The sequence below is a fragment of the Nicotiana tabacum genome, chromosome 11 (assembly GCF_000715075.1).
Source record: "Nicotiana tabacum cultivar K326 chromosome 11, ASM71507v2, whole genome shotgun sequence".
Lineage (NCBI taxonomy): Eukaryota > Viridiplantae > Streptophyta > Magnoliopsida > Solanales > Solanaceae > Nicotiana > Nicotiana tabacum.
In genome coordinates this window covers 165,407,236-165,426,627 of record NC_134090.1, presented here as the reverse complement: position 1 = coordinate 165,426,627, position 19,392 = coordinate 165,407,236, and the positions used below count along the sequence as shown (strand labels likewise).

The 19,392-nt window shown below is 35.3% G+C and overlaps 1 protein-coding gene across 1 annotated transcript; it reads left to right on the top strand.

Annotated features, from left to right (window-relative positions):
- Positions 1 to 8,638: 8,638 nt before the first annotated feature.
- On the top strand, positions 8,639 to 19,392 carry LOC107774622 (uncharacterized). Its single transcript, XM_016594213.2, has 14 exons — positions 8,639 to 9,125; positions 10,075 to 10,151; positions 10,470 to 10,628; positions 11,032 to 11,245; positions 11,659 to 11,745; positions 11,836 to 11,975; positions 12,893 to 12,973; positions 14,436 to 14,500; positions 15,636 to 15,811; positions 16,044 to 16,174; positions 16,264 to 16,351; positions 17,335 to 17,548; positions 17,726 to 17,832; positions 18,383 to 19,392. Exons 1-14 carry the CDS (start codon positions 8,958 to 8,960, stop codon positions 18,890 to 18,892), a joined length of 2,217 nt encoding a protein of 738 aa, XP_016449699.1. The 5' UTR covers positions 8,639 to 8,957; the 3' UTR covers positions 18,893 to 19,392.

Genomic DNA, 19,392 nt, shown 5'->3' with positions numbered 1-19,392 from the left:
GTTTAGGCTTATAAAAGGGGGGACTTCCGAGAAAGATGGGGGATCGAAAAAGAGAGGGAAAGGATTTTGATATACACACACACACACGGATAGACATTGATAACAACAGAGGGAACTGAGAGGGAACATTTGGAGGAGAATTGAGTTCTGAAAAACAGAAAACTGGAAAAGAATTCCTCTGGATATCCAAAATAGATTTCAAGACTGAAATTGGAGATTGGATTTTGAAAGGAAATAGATAGTAAGAGGGATAAAGATACAGAAGTCAGAAACTGGTTTTCTTCCTGCTTTTGTTCAATGTTTAGCCTGCTCAGCCTATTCAGTCAGCTTTCTTTTCTTTCAAGCATCAGCTAAAAGTGTTAGTTTGGTTTGCCTGGGTTGATTCTCTTGGAATTGGATAGGTCTGGATCTCTGTTCCTATACTGCTAGTCATTGCTGTCATTCTGTCATTTTTTCCACCGGCACTGGTTGCCTTTTGCACTGGGATTTTGTTCAATTGGGCCTGCTGCTATTCATCTGTTACTGCTGCTGTTTTATTTACACTGCTACTCAACTGACCCCCCTGTTTTCTTCATTGTAAGCATCTCCTCAGGTACACATTTCGAACCTATCTGATATTGCAATAAGAGTTGAATCGAAAGAACTGAAGGAGTTATAATCATCTGTTGCATTGCTCACAAGTTTCCCTTTATATAAATGTTGTTAAGTTGTGTGAGTTCTAGTCTGTGAGCCCAATAGAGATACATTAGTAAGGTTGTATTTAATTAAAGTTTATGCCAATCTGAAACTGTGACATTTGACTCGTTTAGTCGTATCCAGGATGTAAATATAATTAATGAAATGTGCAGCTATTTAATACGATTGTTAACTTAAACTCGCTCTTTTAGCATGCTTTGAATACGTAAGGGCGAATGGTTGTTAAATCTAGCCAAAGTTAATACAGTTTTTGAATTACCCAGTTTCGACTTCTTTAGGCAGTTTATAGGACGAGTTTTGAACATCATTAGTAACATCCTTTAATAAGGAACTCTATTAATCCTGCTTAAACAATTTAATTTAAACTCGACTTAAGGATGTTGTTCGGATTAAGTGTTGCATTTCTTCAATCTCATATGTAATTTCTTTGTCCAACCAAAGCATTTTCGTAAGGTACGACGTCTCTTCACTTTATAAGTAACCAATCAGAAATTGATAAGAATCCGGTTTAGGCCAAAGCATATACTTCAATTAGCATACATTTTTTATTTTTCTGGAAACAAACATAATAGAAATGTAGTCGCTTTTGGATATCCTTTTTCTAAAATAATGAGACGAGCCTCGCCAAATAAAAAATGCAAATTGCGGGGCCCTCAATAACTAACCATAATAAATATTTAGAATCCAGGACAGGCCGTTTAGTGAATCTCACGGCCTTATCCAAAAATAATAACGCGTTAGACTTTTTTAGGCACGGTTTAATCAAATTATATTCTTAAACACGGGTGCACATTGATGTGACCCAAATTCAAATCTCAACGGAGTCGAAATGTGTTAACAACTACGGGTGCATTGATTGTGACGTGGTTTGAGATGCATTTTCACGACGTTGCAATTCTATAAAAAATAAATGATAATAATAAAAGTGGTTTAAACTTAATAAAAGCACGTAAGTCATAACATGTATTTAAATCAGATATTTAGCCATTATAACAATTTAAGCGACCGTGCTAGAACCACGGGATTCGAGGGTGCCTAACACCTTCCCTCGGGTCAACAGAATTCCTTACTTAGAATTTCTGGTTCGCAGACTTCATTTGGAAAAGTCGAAAATTTCCTTGATTTGGGATTCAAGATAAACCGGTGACTTGGGACACCAAAAGCCAAACCTTTCCCAAGTGGCGACTCTGAATTAAATAAATAATCCCATTTCGAATATTGTCACTTAAATTGGAAAAACTCCCCTCGCGCATTTAACCCTTCGGGGGCGGGCGCGCAAAAAGGAGGTGTGACACTAACCGAATCGAACAATCATACATACGGACTGTTTCGGCGACCCTCGACCAAAGCTCAACCGAACGACGACGAACACGAACCTAAGAAGTTGACACCGAAGCAACAGCAACAATCGACGCGGCAGATGAAACAATCGACGAAGAAAATGAAACAGAAATATAGCGTGGCGGGTCTGTTTGGAGATGAAGTGAGGTGGAAGGCAGAAGCAGAACTCGTCGAGCCATGGACGTCGAGGGTCATCCATGGACATCGAGCTCGACTTTGAGCTTGACGTTGAATGATGACGATGAAGCAGGAGCAACTGGGAGATGAAGCAGACGACCAACGAACACGAGCAGACGACAGTAGCAGCAGCTCGGTGGGTCTGCTTGGCTTAAGGACGTCGAGCAACTGCTCGGAGGTGACACAGGAACTGTGCACGCGTGGGGGATTGGAGGTCGACGGACAGTAGCAGCTGGAGGTCGGAGGGTTGTTTGGACGTGATGGTGGTTGACGATGACGACGCAGCAGTGGCGACCATGGACGTCGAGCTCAAGCTTGAGCTCGGCGAAGACGCAACAGTCGCGAGGTTTACTTGGACGCGAGGGAGGTGGAGCTTGTGTGTGTTTGATGTGTGTGTGTGTGTGTTGTCGATAGGGAGGCAGCCATGGGAGCTGCTCGTGTGGAAGGGGAGGTAGCCATGGATGGCTTGGGGTGGTTTGAGTTTGGGGAAGAAGAAGATGGAGGGAGGAGGCGGATGGTAGTTTAGGGTTTTTTGTTTTTGTTATTTTTGTTTTGTTCTTGTGTTTGGACCAAAAAATGAAGAATGGGGTTGGGTATTGGATTAATGGGACGGACCGGGTCGACCCGATCTGAAGTGGACTGGGTCATGGAGAAGATTGAGCAATTTTTTGGGCCTTTGGCTTATAATTGAAGAAGTGGCCCAATCCGACTTTTCTTTGTATTTTTGTTCTCCTTTCTTCTTTTATTTTTCTAAAACTAAATTATAAAAGTACTTAAGTTATTATTAAGAACTAAATTAAGTTATAAAAGCGCAAATTAACTCTCAATAACAATTAACGCACAATTAGGTAATAATTAAGCACAAAATTGTTCATTTGGACATTAAATGCTAAAAATGCAAAAATGCCTATTTTTGTAATTTTTAATTTTTGTAAAACTAATTTAATTATTAACAATTGTAGAATTAAATCCTACATGCAAAATGAGACATATTTTTATATTTTTTATTAATTTAACAAATAAGCAAACACAAACAAATACAAATAATTATCCAAAAATATCACAAAAATACTCAAAAATTGCACACCAAGCAAAATCATTTTATTTTACATTTTTTGGGAGTATTTCTTATATAGGGCAAAAATCACGTGCTTACAATCCTTAATTAATATCAATAGTTTATGTAGTCCTTCAATTTAAGCCTTCAAATTAACTCGATGAAGTTATTGCAAAAGAGCAAAGTATACGCTTCCATATATATAAAAAATGGAGAAAGCGACTCTTGAGCGAATCTTATAGATTGTAGAAAGAAACAATCAACCTTGAAAATATAATTAGATCATTATTATGGTTTATGGTGGAAGAATATAAAGAAGGTAAAATTGAACAAAGAATAAAGCTTTTTTTTATTTATTATTATTATTATTATTATAAAATTTTTAACAATAAATTTTCATTCATATTCTATCTTTCTAAAATCGCGCAAAGCGCAGGCATATTAGCTAGTTACTAGTATAAAGTAACTAAACTATTACTCCCTCCCTCCAATTCATTTTGTGTCGTTGTTAGATTGGACAAGTTGTTTAACAAAATATATTATTTTTTAAAATTAATGGTTTTTAATATATGATAACGATTATATGATTATAAAGGTATGCTATTAATGTTAAAAATAATAAATAAATAAATAAATAACATGCCTTGTGTAGTGTAATTTTGCAAGTGGGTATGAGAAGAGTAATGTGTACGCAGACCTTATTCTTATCTTGTGCAGGCACGTGAGTTGTTTTCGGTTGACTCTCGACTCAAGAATGCAAAATCATAACAATTTTGGAAAAAAATACGATATTAAATAAACAAAAATAAAGTTAAATTCTTTTCAAATGTATAATGTATTATTTTTTCAAACTGACTAAGAGAAAAGAATATTACATAAATGAAAGATGTGTAATAATATCTTTTTAAAATGCGGTGATCACACAACTAGATCATATATTGCAATATTGCATTAACAATAAGAGCCCATTTGGATATAAGAAATTTTTCTGTTTTCTTTTTCAAATTTTTTTACTTTTTTCGAAATCAGCATGTTTATAAAATTTTCAATTTTCACTTGAAAATGAATTTTGAAATTTTCGAAAATTTAAAAAATTCCAAAAAGCTGTTTCTCAAAATTTTCACTCGGATCATTTACAAAACTTCAAAAACAACCAAAAATGATTTTCATGTCCAAATACAACTCTAAATTTCAAATATCATTTTCACTAGAAAAAAATTTTCACCTTTTTTTTTTGTTTGAAATTCTGCAATTCTTATGTTCAAATGCCCACTAAATATATTATAGTACCAACAAGTTGAAATCGATTATACAGACCTACATTCACTATACTTTTATAAATCGCTTGAAAGCTCAAAAGTCAATGTGATACAAATGAATTCCTTGTATTTCTTGCTAAGGAAAAGAAAAAAAAAAGAGTTTGGTAAATTTTTTTGTTATGATCTACGAATGTACTAGTTGTTCAGAGTTCGTGTTGAGCATAGGTTCAAACCCAACTTCTTTGTGAAATGTACATGTATTATAAAAGTATGTTACTCCTATTAAAGTTAACAAAAGCTAAATTAGTTTTAAATATAAAAAAATATTTTTTTAAAATAAATTAGTAAGAGAATATCACATAAATGAAACACATGTAGCAGTACTTTTTTAAAACATGGTGATCACAGAAGTAGAATCATAAATTGCAATACTACAATAACAATAATTACACTACAATATCGAACAAGTTAAAATCCGTTACACAAATCTACATTGACCGTATTTTTATAAGAAGAATTAACCTAAACAACCTTCTACCCAACTGCTTAAACTAAAAATAGCCGGCTGATGTATAATATATGTATAATTCATATGTAATATATGTATAATTATGTATAATCAATATATAATCTATATATACCAGCTAGAAAAAATAAATAGTGAATCTGACCGACTATTCATGTAAAAATATCTTTTTATAAATCACTATATTACACACTTGAAAGCTGAAAAGTCATCGTGATACACGAATTTCTTATATTTCTTACTAAGAAAAAAAGAAAAAAGAGGTTGGTAACAAATTCTATTAGGTGTACCGTGTACATAATGTACTAGTTGTTCAGAGTTCGTGTCGAGCACATTTCAAACTCAACCTCTTTGTTAAAATTCCCCAATCATCATCCTTCAAATGCACCATAATAGAATGTTAAAATAACACGGTCTAGTCAGTTTTCGGACTGGTCATTCAAAAATAGCCAGCGTTTGCCAAGTTATTGAAAAGTAACCACTACTTTACTGCAGCAGAGATTGGTCCAGGATATTATACTGGAGTTCGGTGCACCTATGTATGAACTTCCAGCATATTATGTTGGACCAATATACTTTGCTGGCTCAAGTATAATATACTGGAGACTGGAGTACATGTGCTCCAAACTCCAGTATATTATGTTGGACCGGTATATTATACTGGAACTCCAGTATATTATGCTGGAGTATTTTTCCGGATTTTGAACAGTGTTTTCGTTCAGATTTATCTTTACATAAAAAGTAACTGAATTTCGATTACTTTTGAAACTGTGGCTATTTTTGAATGACCACTTGTAAATCTGGCTATTTTTAAATTTCTCCCTAATAGAATTTGTTACAATCTTTTTTTTCATCTCGTTTGTTCGAGGGCGAAGTGCATCAGTAGTCACTTTTAAGTATGCTATTTAAAATATATTTATAATCTATAATTTATTTAAAGATTAGCTAATTGCTAATTTGAAATTGACTAAAGTATCCTGAATTTTTGCATCTTGAATCTTTTAGTTGCTAATTTGAAATTAAAGACTTAGTGTCCTAAATTTTTGAGCTGCTAATTTGACACTCAGGACTAGATGTCCTGAATTTCTGAACTACTAATTAAAAATTTAGGACATAAGATTTGAATTTTCGGACACAATTTTCGAACTTTAGGACACGATGTCCTAAAGTTTAAACTTTAAAATTTAAACTTCAAAACACGGTATCCTAAAATTTAAGTGAATTGGCTAATTTTAAAATACATTGTAAACTGTTAATATATTATAAACAACATACTTAAAAGTGACTACCTGATGTCATTTCCATGTGTTTTGTGGATTCATAAAGCCTAACATTTGAAGTTTGGATTAAGCTTTCCATTTTCTGTTTCTCTCTTTCTTTTCTCTTCGAACAAAGTTGAAATGGCATCAGGTGGTCACTTTTAAACATGTTGTTTAAAATATTTCATAGTTTACAATATATTTAAAAGCACGACTGTTTGACCAAAAAGCATAATTTTCAGTAAAAACGATTATATTTATGTAATGATGGGTTAAACCTAGTTAATGATAATATCTCTATATGTGAATTCCGGAGAAGAGTCTAATGTGAGACAAATCTAATATGGGATTGACAATAGCATTCATTTAATATTCCAAAAGATATGAGCAATAATGGACGAATAACTAGCAATAAATAACAATAAATGACATTTAAATAAATAAGAGGAATGCTTCACCAATAAAGAATGAACTAGATGATTGTTCCCCCTGATAATGATGAATGACAGATAGATTCTAGAACATTTGAAATATTTTCGGATCTGATGGAAAAATGTGGAATAATATGAACAAGAATCTTGATAAAAGGTAGTGTTTGTATCTTTATGAGAGAAAGAATCTTTATCAGAAGTTTGTTCTCATCAAGTGAATGTTACATGCCTCTTTTCATTATCTTCTTTTCCTATTTATATGGGACATACCCCAACCAACCCTCATAATACAAAGGCAGAGAATATTCAGTATAATATTTTCTTTAATATCATACTCTAAAAACTAGCCGTTGCAGCTCTTTTTGTGGTGTTCGACCTCGATCATTGTTGACATCTTGACCTCGAACATCGTTGTTTTCCTGGTCGTCCTCATCTGTCTCTTTCCTCGATGTTACCTTGCCTTAAATGCTCTTAGAGAGATTTCGACCTATACTGTACGTTATGAAGTTTAAACCTCAAAAGCTTAAATTTCAGGACATCGTATCCTAAAGTTCGATAATGATGCACGAAAGTTCGAATCTTATGTCTTGAATTTTAAATCAGTAGTTCGAAAAATTCAAGACACTTATAGCCTGTTTGACCAAGCTTCTAAAATCAGCTTATTTTAAGAAGTACTTTTCTCAAAAGTACTTTTAAAAAAAGTGCTTTTGGTGAGAAACAGTTTGTGTTTGGCTAATTAATTTGAAAAACACTTTTAAGCAGTAATTAATGTTTGGCCAAGCTTTTGAAAACTGCTTCTAAGTGTATTTTCCTCAAAAGTGCTTCTCAAAAAAATGCTTTTGGAGAGAAGTTATTTTTTTCTGCTTCTCAAAAACTGCTTCTGCTTATCCTCAAAAACATTTTTTTTCCTTCCAAGAGCTTGGCCAAATACCTCAATTTTTGGCCAAAAGCACTTTTAACCAAAAAAAAAGAAGTATTTTGGCCAAAAAAAAAACTTGGCTAAACAGGCTATTAGTCTTGAATTATAAATTAGCAGCTAAAAAAGTCCTGAATTTTAAATTCAGGATACTTAGAGTCTGTTTAGCTAAGCTTCTAGGATGCAAAAAGTACTTTTTTTTTTTGGTCAAAAAAGTATTTTTTTTGAAAAATTTAAGGTGTTTGGCCAAAATGAGAAAGTACTTCTTAGCAGCGCTACAAATTCTAGCTTCTTTCAAGAAGAAAGTTAATTTATTCAAGACAAAAATAACCTTACAATAAATTTATATATTTAAAATTATCCCTCATTAATTTAATTTTTCTTTTTCTTTTCCTTTTCTTCTACTATACCTTTATTCTCTTTTTTATTTTAATCAAATTTTTATTTTCTTTCTCCTATTTTTAAGAATAGATTTTAAATTTATATTGAATGATGTATTTTGATATATTTAAATTATCATATAAATAATAAGTAATACCAAACACTCAATATTATTGCTTTGGAATAACTATATTTTATATTAATTTGAATTTTTAATTTATATTTTTACCTTTACGTTTTATATTTTAATTGAATCCTTTTCTAATAAATGTTTAAATTTTTTTTCTTTCTAAATAATACTAATCGCAAATTGAACCTTTACTGTCTTTTTTCATAATTTGATACTTAAAAGTATTTTTTTAAAAGATTGGCCAAACACAATGAGCTTGCAAAAAGCACTACTCAAATGAATAGGCCAAACACAAACTAATTATTTTGCAAAAGTAATTTTTCATAAAATACTTTACAAAATAAATAGTTTTTGACAGCTTGGCCAAACGGGCTATTAATCTTAAAATTTGGATGAAATAGTTAATTTTTAAATATATTATAAAGTAGGGATATATTTTAAACAACGGCCTTAAAAATGGTTACTGGAGCACCAAGTCTAAAACCCAACCCAACATTCGCCCAAAAGTTGTTCAAGACGACGACGCGCACGTCACACCGCGCTCACGTTAGAGAAAACTTAGACCAAACGTAAAGAAAAGTCAATCGGCGCACGTTAGCTAGTACCATCTTCCCTTCTTCACCAAATTGGAAAATCGCAGACGATCAGAAGGAGAAAATAAACATAAAACTCGCACTCACCGTCACCGATCACTTCCTTCTAATCGTCTCCGACCAATTCTCCGGTCATATCATATCAATTGCGATTTCAAATATAGAATTTGTATTTAAAAAAAGGCACGAAAATGTGGGTGTTTTATTTGATCTCGTTGCCATTAACCCTAGGCATGGTGATTTTGACATTAAAGTACTTTTCTGGTCCAGACGTGCCTCGTTACGTATTCTTCACTGTTGGTTATACCTGGTTTTGCTCTATCTCCATTATTATCCTTGTGCCTGCCGATATTTGGACGGTACATTTTCATTCTTCTTCTTCTATTATGTCATTTTTGTTTTAAATTGATTTTAATGTTTTGCTGACCTGAAATATTGGAGTAAAGCTAAAGTCACATACGAGTTGTCTTGAAAGACTAGAATAACTCCAAAGTCATGGATTTATGTAGGTCATACCAATTCGTTGGAATTAAAGCCTAGTTATTGTTGAAGCACTTTAGAGCACCTCTAATTTTGTCCTAAAAGATAATTTTGAGTATTGGAGAAGTAGGTCCACCAAGGGTGGCACCAAGAGTGTTGCTTAGTGGTCAATGAAGTGGGAGGAGAACTCTAAGTTCTCATGTTCGAATCACAACGCTAGGTGATTTCCTTTTCATCTGCCTAAACTTTAGTAGGTGGAGTTACTGAGTACATGTAGTTAAGGTGCATACAAGCTGGCACGGATACCACAATCATAAAAAGTAGGTCCACCAGGTTTTTCTTTTGCGGGTGGGTGGGGGTTGGGGGTGGAACTATTAGCCATTTCACGTTCCTAAGGTACTTCCACTGGGGTGAGGAATTTTCTGTCTCATCAAATGCTCTGCATGATGACAGTTTTAAATCTCATCTTTGGTCAGTATTGTAATGAATACCCTTTTTTGGTTATGGTTCATTTTTAAAGACATCTTTTTTATATTTATGTATGTTGTGCATGTTGATGGTGCCGGACAAGTTTGTTCATGAAATTAGTGCATGTCTAATGGGATTCTAATTGTCTGGTGTCTTGCATTAGCTGAATTTTGAAAGAACATATTTGGCCAGTCTTCTAATATAGTGAAAATCATTTTCTCTCTGTATCTAACTTATGTCAGGAATTTTACAAAGTTTAGTGAAATTAAGATTAGTAAATTGTGTTGTCTTTGATGTAAATCCTCATACAAAAGTTTATGATGTTTATTTCGTGTTGATTTGTATTGTCTTTTTGTTCAGACAATAGGTGGACATGGTAATGGAGGCATATCATTCTTTTGGAGCTGGTCGTATTGGAGTACATTCTTACTTACATGGTATGATGGACTTCCATTTGTATCTGTTTGCTTCTGGATGTGTATCTGCTGAAGATGGCAAATGCTTAAAATGTGAATTTGGTATCTTGTCTAAAATAAAATTGAATTACATTGATGCTAGATTGCCTCACTCAGACCTTTTGCTTGTTGTTTGTAACAAAGTGCTTTGTGTAGATATTTGTGTCATAGATAGGCAACATTCTTTTGCTATTAGTTGGCTGGTATTATATTTGTCAGTTTTCTCTTGGGAGCTATCTCCATTTTCACATTTCTATGACGTGTGTTTCCTAACACACATTATTTATATTTGTTGGATAGGCTCGTGGTTCCCCTCATTCAGGGTTTTGAAGATGCTGGAGATTTTACACTTGTAGAGCGATTGAAGACTAGCATACATGCCAACTTGGTCTTCTATGCCATCCTGGGGGTCGTCGGTCTTCTTGGACTTATTCTCCTCATTACCATGCGAAAACGTTGGTGCGTTCTTTTTTCTCTAAGCATTTTTAATAATTTTTAAATCATAAATTTGGGTTCCTTTGCTACTGTAAATTGAAGGATACACAGGCTGTTCATCCCGTTCCTAATTTACTCTCTCCAAACTAGACAGGCTGGATTGAAGGATACACAGGCTGTTCATCCCGTTCCTAATTTACTCTCTCCAAACTAGACAGAATGACTTTGTCCTTCATTGGCTTTATCATCTGCTCACATCCCATTGTCAGTCAAATAGATCCCAAATTGTATATAGTGTGTTGCTTATGTTTTAAAGGATTAGAGAGTGAATTTTGTCAGCAAGTTGAAGAAGCAACTCAACCGTTGTATCTTCTGTTTTTACGATTATTTTAGTAAATAATCATGTGTCCATTTTTGTCAATCATAGGGATGGTAATGCACTGGGTTTTGCTATGGCATGCTCAAATACTTTTGGACTTGTGACTGGTGCTTTCCTTCTTGGTTTTGGTATGAGCGAAATTCCAAAGAGCATGTGGAAAAATGCGGATTGGACTACTCGTCAGAAGGTGCTTTCTCATAAAATTACCAAAATGGCTGTGAAGCTTGATGATGCCCATCAAGAATTATCAAATGCTATTGTGGTAAGTCTTGCTTATGATTCTGCTATACAACAACAACAACAACAACTACCCAGTAAAATCCCACAAATTGGGGTCGGGAGAGGGTAATGTGTAGCTTATGATTCTGCTATGTGTTCAAAATATGCTTTCTACCTTGTTTGGTGGGTTTGGGGCTTTGGGCTCATTTCTGTACTCAGGTTACAGCTTGCATTTGAAATGTAATTGAGATATTATGCTATTGAATACTGTTGATAGAGTGGCCAAGAAATTGCAAATTGTATTGTCAATGATTTTTGTTTGTTCCTCTTATGTGTGCCCAGTAAGTTACTTTTGATAGTTGGCTATTTGATACTTAGGAAATAAGTTACATCACTTTTACTGGTTTTCTTCTCGTGCACTTATAAACTACTGTTGGGCATGGTGAACTTAATCAGGTTGCTCAGGCAACATCGAAGCAGATGTCCAAGCGTGATCCTTTGAGGCCTTATATGGACGTTATTGATAAGATGTTAGTTCAAATGGTATGGCTCCTTTTTGTTACCTACTGACTTATACTCTCTCTCCTCCTTTTGCTTTCCGAATACATGCATGATATTTTATTTCATTTACAGTTCAGGGAGGATCCATCTTTCAAACCGCAAGGGGGTCGATTGGGAGAAGATGACATGGATTATGATACAGATGAGAAATCAATGGCAAAACTTAGGCGTAATCTTCGTATAGCTCGAGAGGAGTACTATAGATATAAAAGGTGAAGTCAATGCTGCATATCAAGTTGCTGCTTCCATACTTTGCTGTGCCTTCTTGCACTGCTTGGCCATGTGAACCTATTCTTCGATACTTGTTATTCATCCGAAAAAAATCCTCATCTAAGTCAATTTTATTATCCTGTAGTTCAAGAATAAGTGTTAGATCCAGGTCTCCTTATTCCTTGATGAGTCATAATATGCCCATCTAGCAGGTCATATAGAAAGTAAGCACGGGACCGTTTCGATGATATCTACTAGCTCATATGATATATTAAGTTTTTTATTTTAACAAGCGTCTGTTACCTCCGTAATAAAATCTGTTACTACACTTCAACGGTCTTAGAATGACAAAAAGCACGAGACCCTTTCGATGATATCTACTAGCTCCTATCAATATCTGAAGGTTTTGATCTTATCAAGCGTCTGTTACCTCCGTAATGAAATCTGTTACTAGACTTTGACTGGTCTTCTCCTTCTTGTACATTTTTGGAGTTCACAAAGCCTACCCGTTAATTTAGATGTTTGTGGAAAGCTGTCCCTTTGTCCAGGCATTCACCTTTGGTACTATTTGTTTGCAGATCTTTCCCTTTAATAACATCTTATACATCATGGCCTAAAGATGGATTCTGTTCTTTTAGCTTCTGAATGCAGCTAGAATTAATCATTTGATGCTCCTGACTAACCACTTTGTCCTGGTTATCTATGTTCACTACCTCCTATTTTGCTTTGTTATCTGAGTTTGAAAAACACTGATGATAAATATTCTTATTCTAACAACTAATTAGAACTTTTTTATCTCCGCATTTTGTTTATCAGTATGTTTCAGCAGCATACCGGTGAAGGTTTCTTTATCTTCTGGCTGTAGAAATTTAATGATTTTACCAGGGGCCAACTGATAACTTTATCTTCTAACATGCAGTGAGTATTTGACATGTGTAACAGAGGCTCTTGAACTGGAAGATACAATTAAGAATTATGAGCAGCGCAATGCAACTGGTTGGTATGTGTTATTATTCTACTTTTGTGTTCTGGTAGCTGTTCTATATTTGTCTACCAGTTTTGTTATAAGCACCTGCTTTTCCTCTGATCCCCAAAAGAAACCAGGAAAATGATTCAAGCAGGAGTCCCCAACCTAAAGATCTTTATTGCATGTATAAATAATAAATACAAAGGAGAGCACCCAAGAGTGTGGCCTAATGGTCAATGAAGTGGGTTGAGAACCATGAGGTCCCAGATTCAAATCCCAGCGGTGGCAAAACACTAGGGATTTCTCCCCATCGCCTTGGTGAACAGAGTTATCGGGTACTTATTGCTGGTGGGAGGTAACAGGTTATCCCGTGAAATTAGTCGAGGTGCGGGCAAACTGGCCCGAGCATAAAAAATATTACAAAGGAGATGCATTTAGAACTATAGTATACAAAATTTTCTATAATGTTATGAAAAGTGATATGGAGAGATGGGTCATTATTATAATGGTAAGACGATGCGACTCGATGAAATACACACTTCGGATAATGAGGTGCAAACCAGCAGGGAGTGATCACTTTGTAAAAATGAGATGGAAAAGAAAAAAAAAGATGAGAAAAAAGTCGGGTGGATAGCTATCTGAGGACTAGGAACTGTTTCTTTTCTGCAACTCTTGTTCTTCTTCTCTGGTTTACGACTGCTCTTCTTTTTCTACTTCTGTTTATCTGCTTCTCTCGATTTTCTTTCTTTCATTTCACAATGAATTTTCTTCTTCTGGTGAGTAAGTCGCCCTCTTCTGCTGTGTGCATATCCTATTCGTTTGCTACTTCTGCTTCGTTGTGCTTCTCTTCTCTCTCTGTCCCCTTTTTGTTCTTCAAATTCTTGATTTATACGAAGATTCTTTGGAATAAAAAATGATGCAACTACATCTAACTATTGATGCAATTGCTATAAAGCAATTAGATATTTGAATTATGATGTTATAAGTTCCTGTAAATTAGGTAATTTTGTGTGCTTTGTTAATTTTGAAGATCACTTCTTGCTTAAATCTTCAGGGGTCTTCTTTTTTTGCTCACTTTTCGTTTCTGAAAACACTTGCTTCAATTTTGACAGACTATATTGGCTTTTAGGATAGGTTTTAGGAAAAGCTTGTTTGGTAAGGGGAAATCTATTATCATGAAATAAAATTCTCTTGACATTCTTCTAAGCTTTTATAAATTTCTTTCAGGCTGTTAGGCATTGATTTTTAAATTGAGCACTAGTTTTATGCTATTTCTGATTTATAAATTATGGGGCATAAGATGAAACCTTTAGATTTTACTTTGTACTTTTTACGTTTTATATTTTCTGGCTTTCTTCCTCTCTTTTCTTTTGCCTTTGCTTTGAGTCCTTGACATTTTTGCACAAGAATTTCAAAACTCCAAGTTATGCTGTAATTTCATCTAAATCTAGTCCGTTTGCTTCTAGATGTTCACTATAGGTTAAAATTTATGCAGGAAATTTGTTTCAACCTTGAGATCTGAAAGGGCTGGAACTTTGGGCTCTTTCTTAGACACAGCAGGTATTTTTCAAGGGTGTTTTCTAGTTTATGCATCTGCCATAGGTGGATTCAAAGAAGGAGCATAATCATTAGAAGTAGTTTGCATCACAGCTGCATAAAATATAATTAAAGTTTTGGTGATGGCATCATATGCTATAATTGAATTTTCTTTTCTGGTTGGGGTTCTCCTTTATACCAAAAGAACCAGTGGAGGTGGAAAGGAGAAGACGCCCGAGTCTTGGTTAGATTATAGATCTTGAAAAGAAACTTTAGTTATAGACTAATATGAGTTCAGAACTTCCAGCCTGTTCCCCCATAATCATGAGGTTTACCTTGGGACTCCTTAGTTTGGTTCTAGCTAAATGAATCCAACACCACAAAAAGTGCAGATTTCCAGTGTTGCATTGTTTTTTTTTTTGGTTTGCTTCAGGACTAGTGACACACGGTTCAAAACTCGTTAGATAATGGATCCTACCCTCTACCCTCTACCCTTTTCCACTTAAATACTAGGCTATTGTTTACAGCAATTTTCTGACCTGTGATGTATGCTTAAGCCACACATTACGTTGTGTGCTTTTGCCAATAAACCTAAGCCTTGTGGGCAAGGATGTTGCATTGTTTATCAAGATATGTACCTTGAGCTCTTACCAAGAACTGGTCTTTAAATAGAGTTGGTGGAATGCATTATTCCAAGCAGAGTAAATTGGTAACATGTATGCTGCAAAAGCACTAGTAACTGATACCAATGTGCTTCGAGGTTAACTGAATGTGCAATTATATTCAAGACAATAGAGGACTAATTATGCAAACAGGAGGGATGGTTCATGCTTGTTTATTTGATTATTGGTGTCAACGACAATACCAATATTGGCATCCTTAGATTTTGATACCTCTATTCCACATGAATAGAAGGATGTGGACACATGTACTACTACTACTACTACTACTAACTACTACACCTCAATCCCAAGGTGTTGGTAATCCAACTATTAATTTGTTTGATGGCGTCTTGGTTGGTTGTTTAGTCTCTGAGTCATAGCTGACTAATTAATATGTACTAAGTATTTTATTTATTTGAAGTATTAGTTTTGTCATATAATATCTGCTTGTATTTGGTTTCTCCACTTCTGTAATAAAGGTTGATATTCTTTTCCAGAATTAATCTGGCGATGTGTCCTGCGGAAGCAATTAGAGAAAGTCTCAGCTGTGATTTTTGGTTGTATGTCAGCTGCTATTCTATTGGCAGAGGCAACTCTATTGCCAAGAGGAGTTGATTTGTCTCTATTTTCCATTCTTATAAAATCTGTGGGAGATCAAGAGGTTCTTGTTCAGGTACTTTTAGATGATTATGTTCTTATATGGAAGTTTTTCCCTCGTCTGGAATGTTTCTAGTGTTTCTAGCATTTTTTATTGGATAATTATGAGTCATGATTGCTTTTGCATTAGCTATCCTTTTTTATCTTCATTTTGATGAGATTCTGCTCTTCTATCGATGCATGTCTTTATGCATGTTGAATGTTGATTCAGTCTTCAGCTTTCAAGCCAATACTTCCTCATTTTGCAGGTGTTTGCGTTTCTGCCACTTATGTATATGTGTGTCTGCACTTACTATTCACTGTTTAAAGCTGGAATGTATATGTTCTACTCATTGACACCAAGACAGACAAGTTCAGTGAGCTTGTTAATGATTTGCTCGTAAGTTTACTTTTTCCTAGTAATCTTATTGCAGTAAAAGCAATTTGGTTTTCCGTATTAATTTTGAGTTTCCTCGATGTATCTGCCAGGATGATTGCTCGCTATGCACCTCCAATTTCGTACAATTTCCTTAACCTTATTAGTCTCGGCGAAAACAAGAAAACCATTTTTGAGCAGGTGAGCTTATGGTCAACCTCAGGTTTATTACCCATGAAAAATGAAGAACACTAGTTTGCTGAAGAAAGCTGCCGTATTCTGTATGTCTTTTAACAATATCAGTAGGCATGCATTCTTCACTTTTGTGATACTTTATTTGGCCTAGAATAATATCCAAATGATGCTTATTGATACTAAAATATGCTCAGTTTCCTGTTTAGGTTATGCCTTATTATGCTGGTTGTAACAATGTGAATATTGTATTAAACAAATCATCTCTAGTTTACCGAAATTGCATAGGCCCCTCCTTTGAGTTTCAAGATGTTATCGTGCAAACATTATAAATCTTTTTATTTTGAATGTCTCACCCGCTAACCAGTAATGCCAGAAAAAAGGCATAAAGGAGAAAGTTTAGTTGGGTTTAAATCAATGTTTGCTATATTGGTTTGGCTAATTTAGTTGGATCTGTTCCCCCCCCCCCCCCCCTCCGGGGTTTGAGTTGGAGTATGAAATAGTATAATATCACTTTTTACATGCCAAAGGGAAATCTGTATCTTCAAAACTGGGAATGGTGCTTTTGTAATTCTAACTTAAACTTAGATACTGCAGTCTGGCAAGGTACAAGGTCTTGTTCTTGCCATGAGACCAGGACGGTAGGGAGTGCTCTCCCATATGGTATTATTTTATCAAGTACTATCTGTTTTGGGTTTGATTTCTCATTAAACAAATGGGTTTATTCTTTGACATTCTGGTGACATGTAACAAAAAAAAAGGGTAGCCTGGTGCACCAAGCATCCCGTACTCATGCAGGGGTTGGGGAAGGATCACATCCCAAGGGGTGTGATGTAGACTTCCTACCCTAATGCAAGCATTAGTGGCTGCTTCACGGCTCGAACTGGTAACCTATAGGTCATACGGAAACAACTTTACCGTTGTTTCAAAGCTCCCCATCCCGGTGACATGCAATCTCCTTGAATAATTCATTCCCCTTTTGTCTTATGCAGCGAATGGGAACTATTGACAAGGCTGTTCCTTTCTTTGGTCAAGGATTCAACAAGATTTATCCACTTATTATGGTTGTATATACACTGCTAGTTGCAAGCAATTTCTTTGACCGGATAATCAGTTTCTTCGGAAACTGGAAGATATTTAGATTCCAGACGGAGACAGATGATATGGATGGTTTTGATCCATCAGGGTTGCTGATCTTGCAGAAAGGTAAGCTGGTTACTGGAATTTTTTTTGTTCTTTGGTTTTTCAGTTGGAATGCAAAGCTTGTGGTCCACAGGGCAGCTGGAACTGGACTATTAAATTGCTTTAATGTTTTTAATCATCTGGATCAGTTTGAACCGAGTATGTTGTCAATTATGATGCACCTATCTTCTATCTTTGCAGAACGAAGCTGGCTTGAACAAGGACGCAAACTTGGTGAACATGTTTTGCCACTGGCAAGGAATTTCAACGGCGTGACAGTGGATCTGGAGTCTGAAGGCAATGCCATTGTATGTGATTCATCTTTAAACTGCATTTGGATATCGAGTAGCTCAGAAATATGTATTCAGAAATTTCCAATAAGGGAAAGCCGGAAAGGAAGCAAGATGACATTTCCTTGCTTGCATAAGTTGAATGGCAAAGAAGGTTTCAGAAAGAAATAGTGGCTGTTTTCAACTTCCCTTCAAAAGTTTTATTAACTTCAGCCCTGACATAATTTGGAAGAACTTTAGGGAAACCCTTTAATTGCTTTTTCCATATATTTAAGCAGGAAAAAAAGGCAACATTGTACCACATCCTTTCCCTTTTCGTGTCAACCAGATGGTATCTCTTATGTCTTTACTTGAGTTCATAAGTACATCCTTTAAGTATGCTAGTTTGTTCTGTTTTTAAGTGTTGAGACAAACCGGTGCATGCATTTCTCATGAGGAGAATTTTATTTTATGCATGTAAAGTTTATTCTAATCATCGATCTATGTGCCCATGTCCTGTCAAGTTATCTGGTCGTATCTCAGTAACATGTCATATTTCAGCCTAGTTACATTCACTTAAATTTTTCAGGATACAAGTGATTTTGAATTGAAGGCATCGTTGGAATCAAGCAAGGAGAACTTTAGAGGAAGTTCTTCAAAACCTTTGAGAGATGATGCCCGTAGGTATTCAGGGAGCAAGGAAGCAATTAGCAGCAAATATGCTGCCTTGAGGGAACAGGGCAAGCAAACATCTCATGTGAAGCCAATGGAGGATGTAGGCTCTACTAAGGTCTCTTTACTCGATTCTGCCAACCCTCGCTCTGGCAGCACAGCAGCAGCCCCATCTGGTTTGGCTGGAAAATGGGCATCTATGAAAGTAGGTTTCCAGAACTTCAAAACAAACATTGAAGCAAAAAGGTTAATTCCATTACGCCAAGTTGGTGAATTTATTCCTTTACGTCAAGCTCAGGATACCAATGTCTCTCGTGCCTCCTCATCCGAATCTCTTGATGATATATTCAATAAATTAAAACGACCTGCTGCAGAGAGTGAAAACTACAGTGATGATGATGGTGATGAGAGAATACCCAGGAGGTGATACTGTAAATTGTTTCCCATTTGATGGAATATACTTGTTGATATCTGTAGAAATCAGGAAGAAATGAGCCAACAAGATGTACAGGACTCTGCGAGACTATCAGCTGCTTATTCATTCTTTACAGCTGACTTTTGATGTAGTTGAAAGGGCCATGCGATAAGATAGGAGCCACGCAACTGGTCAGGGAGTGATTCCAGGATCACCCAACGGCTAATGGCATAACTGTAGGGGTGTAGGTCATATGAAAGCTGAGATACAAATTCAATCCACATTGATGAAAAGAAATCCTGTAGGTCAGTGTATTCAGTTTGTATAAGTTGATTCTTGTATAATTCATGTACTGCTAAATTTTGAGGGTTTCTGTGTTTTGGGGGCGGGATGTTGATTACATAATCTGATGGTTATATAAAATTTTGGTCTGTCACATTGGTTATTGACAGGAAAGGTTAGATATTAAATCCACGGATACTTCCTTAATCATGAAAATACCTGTATTGTTT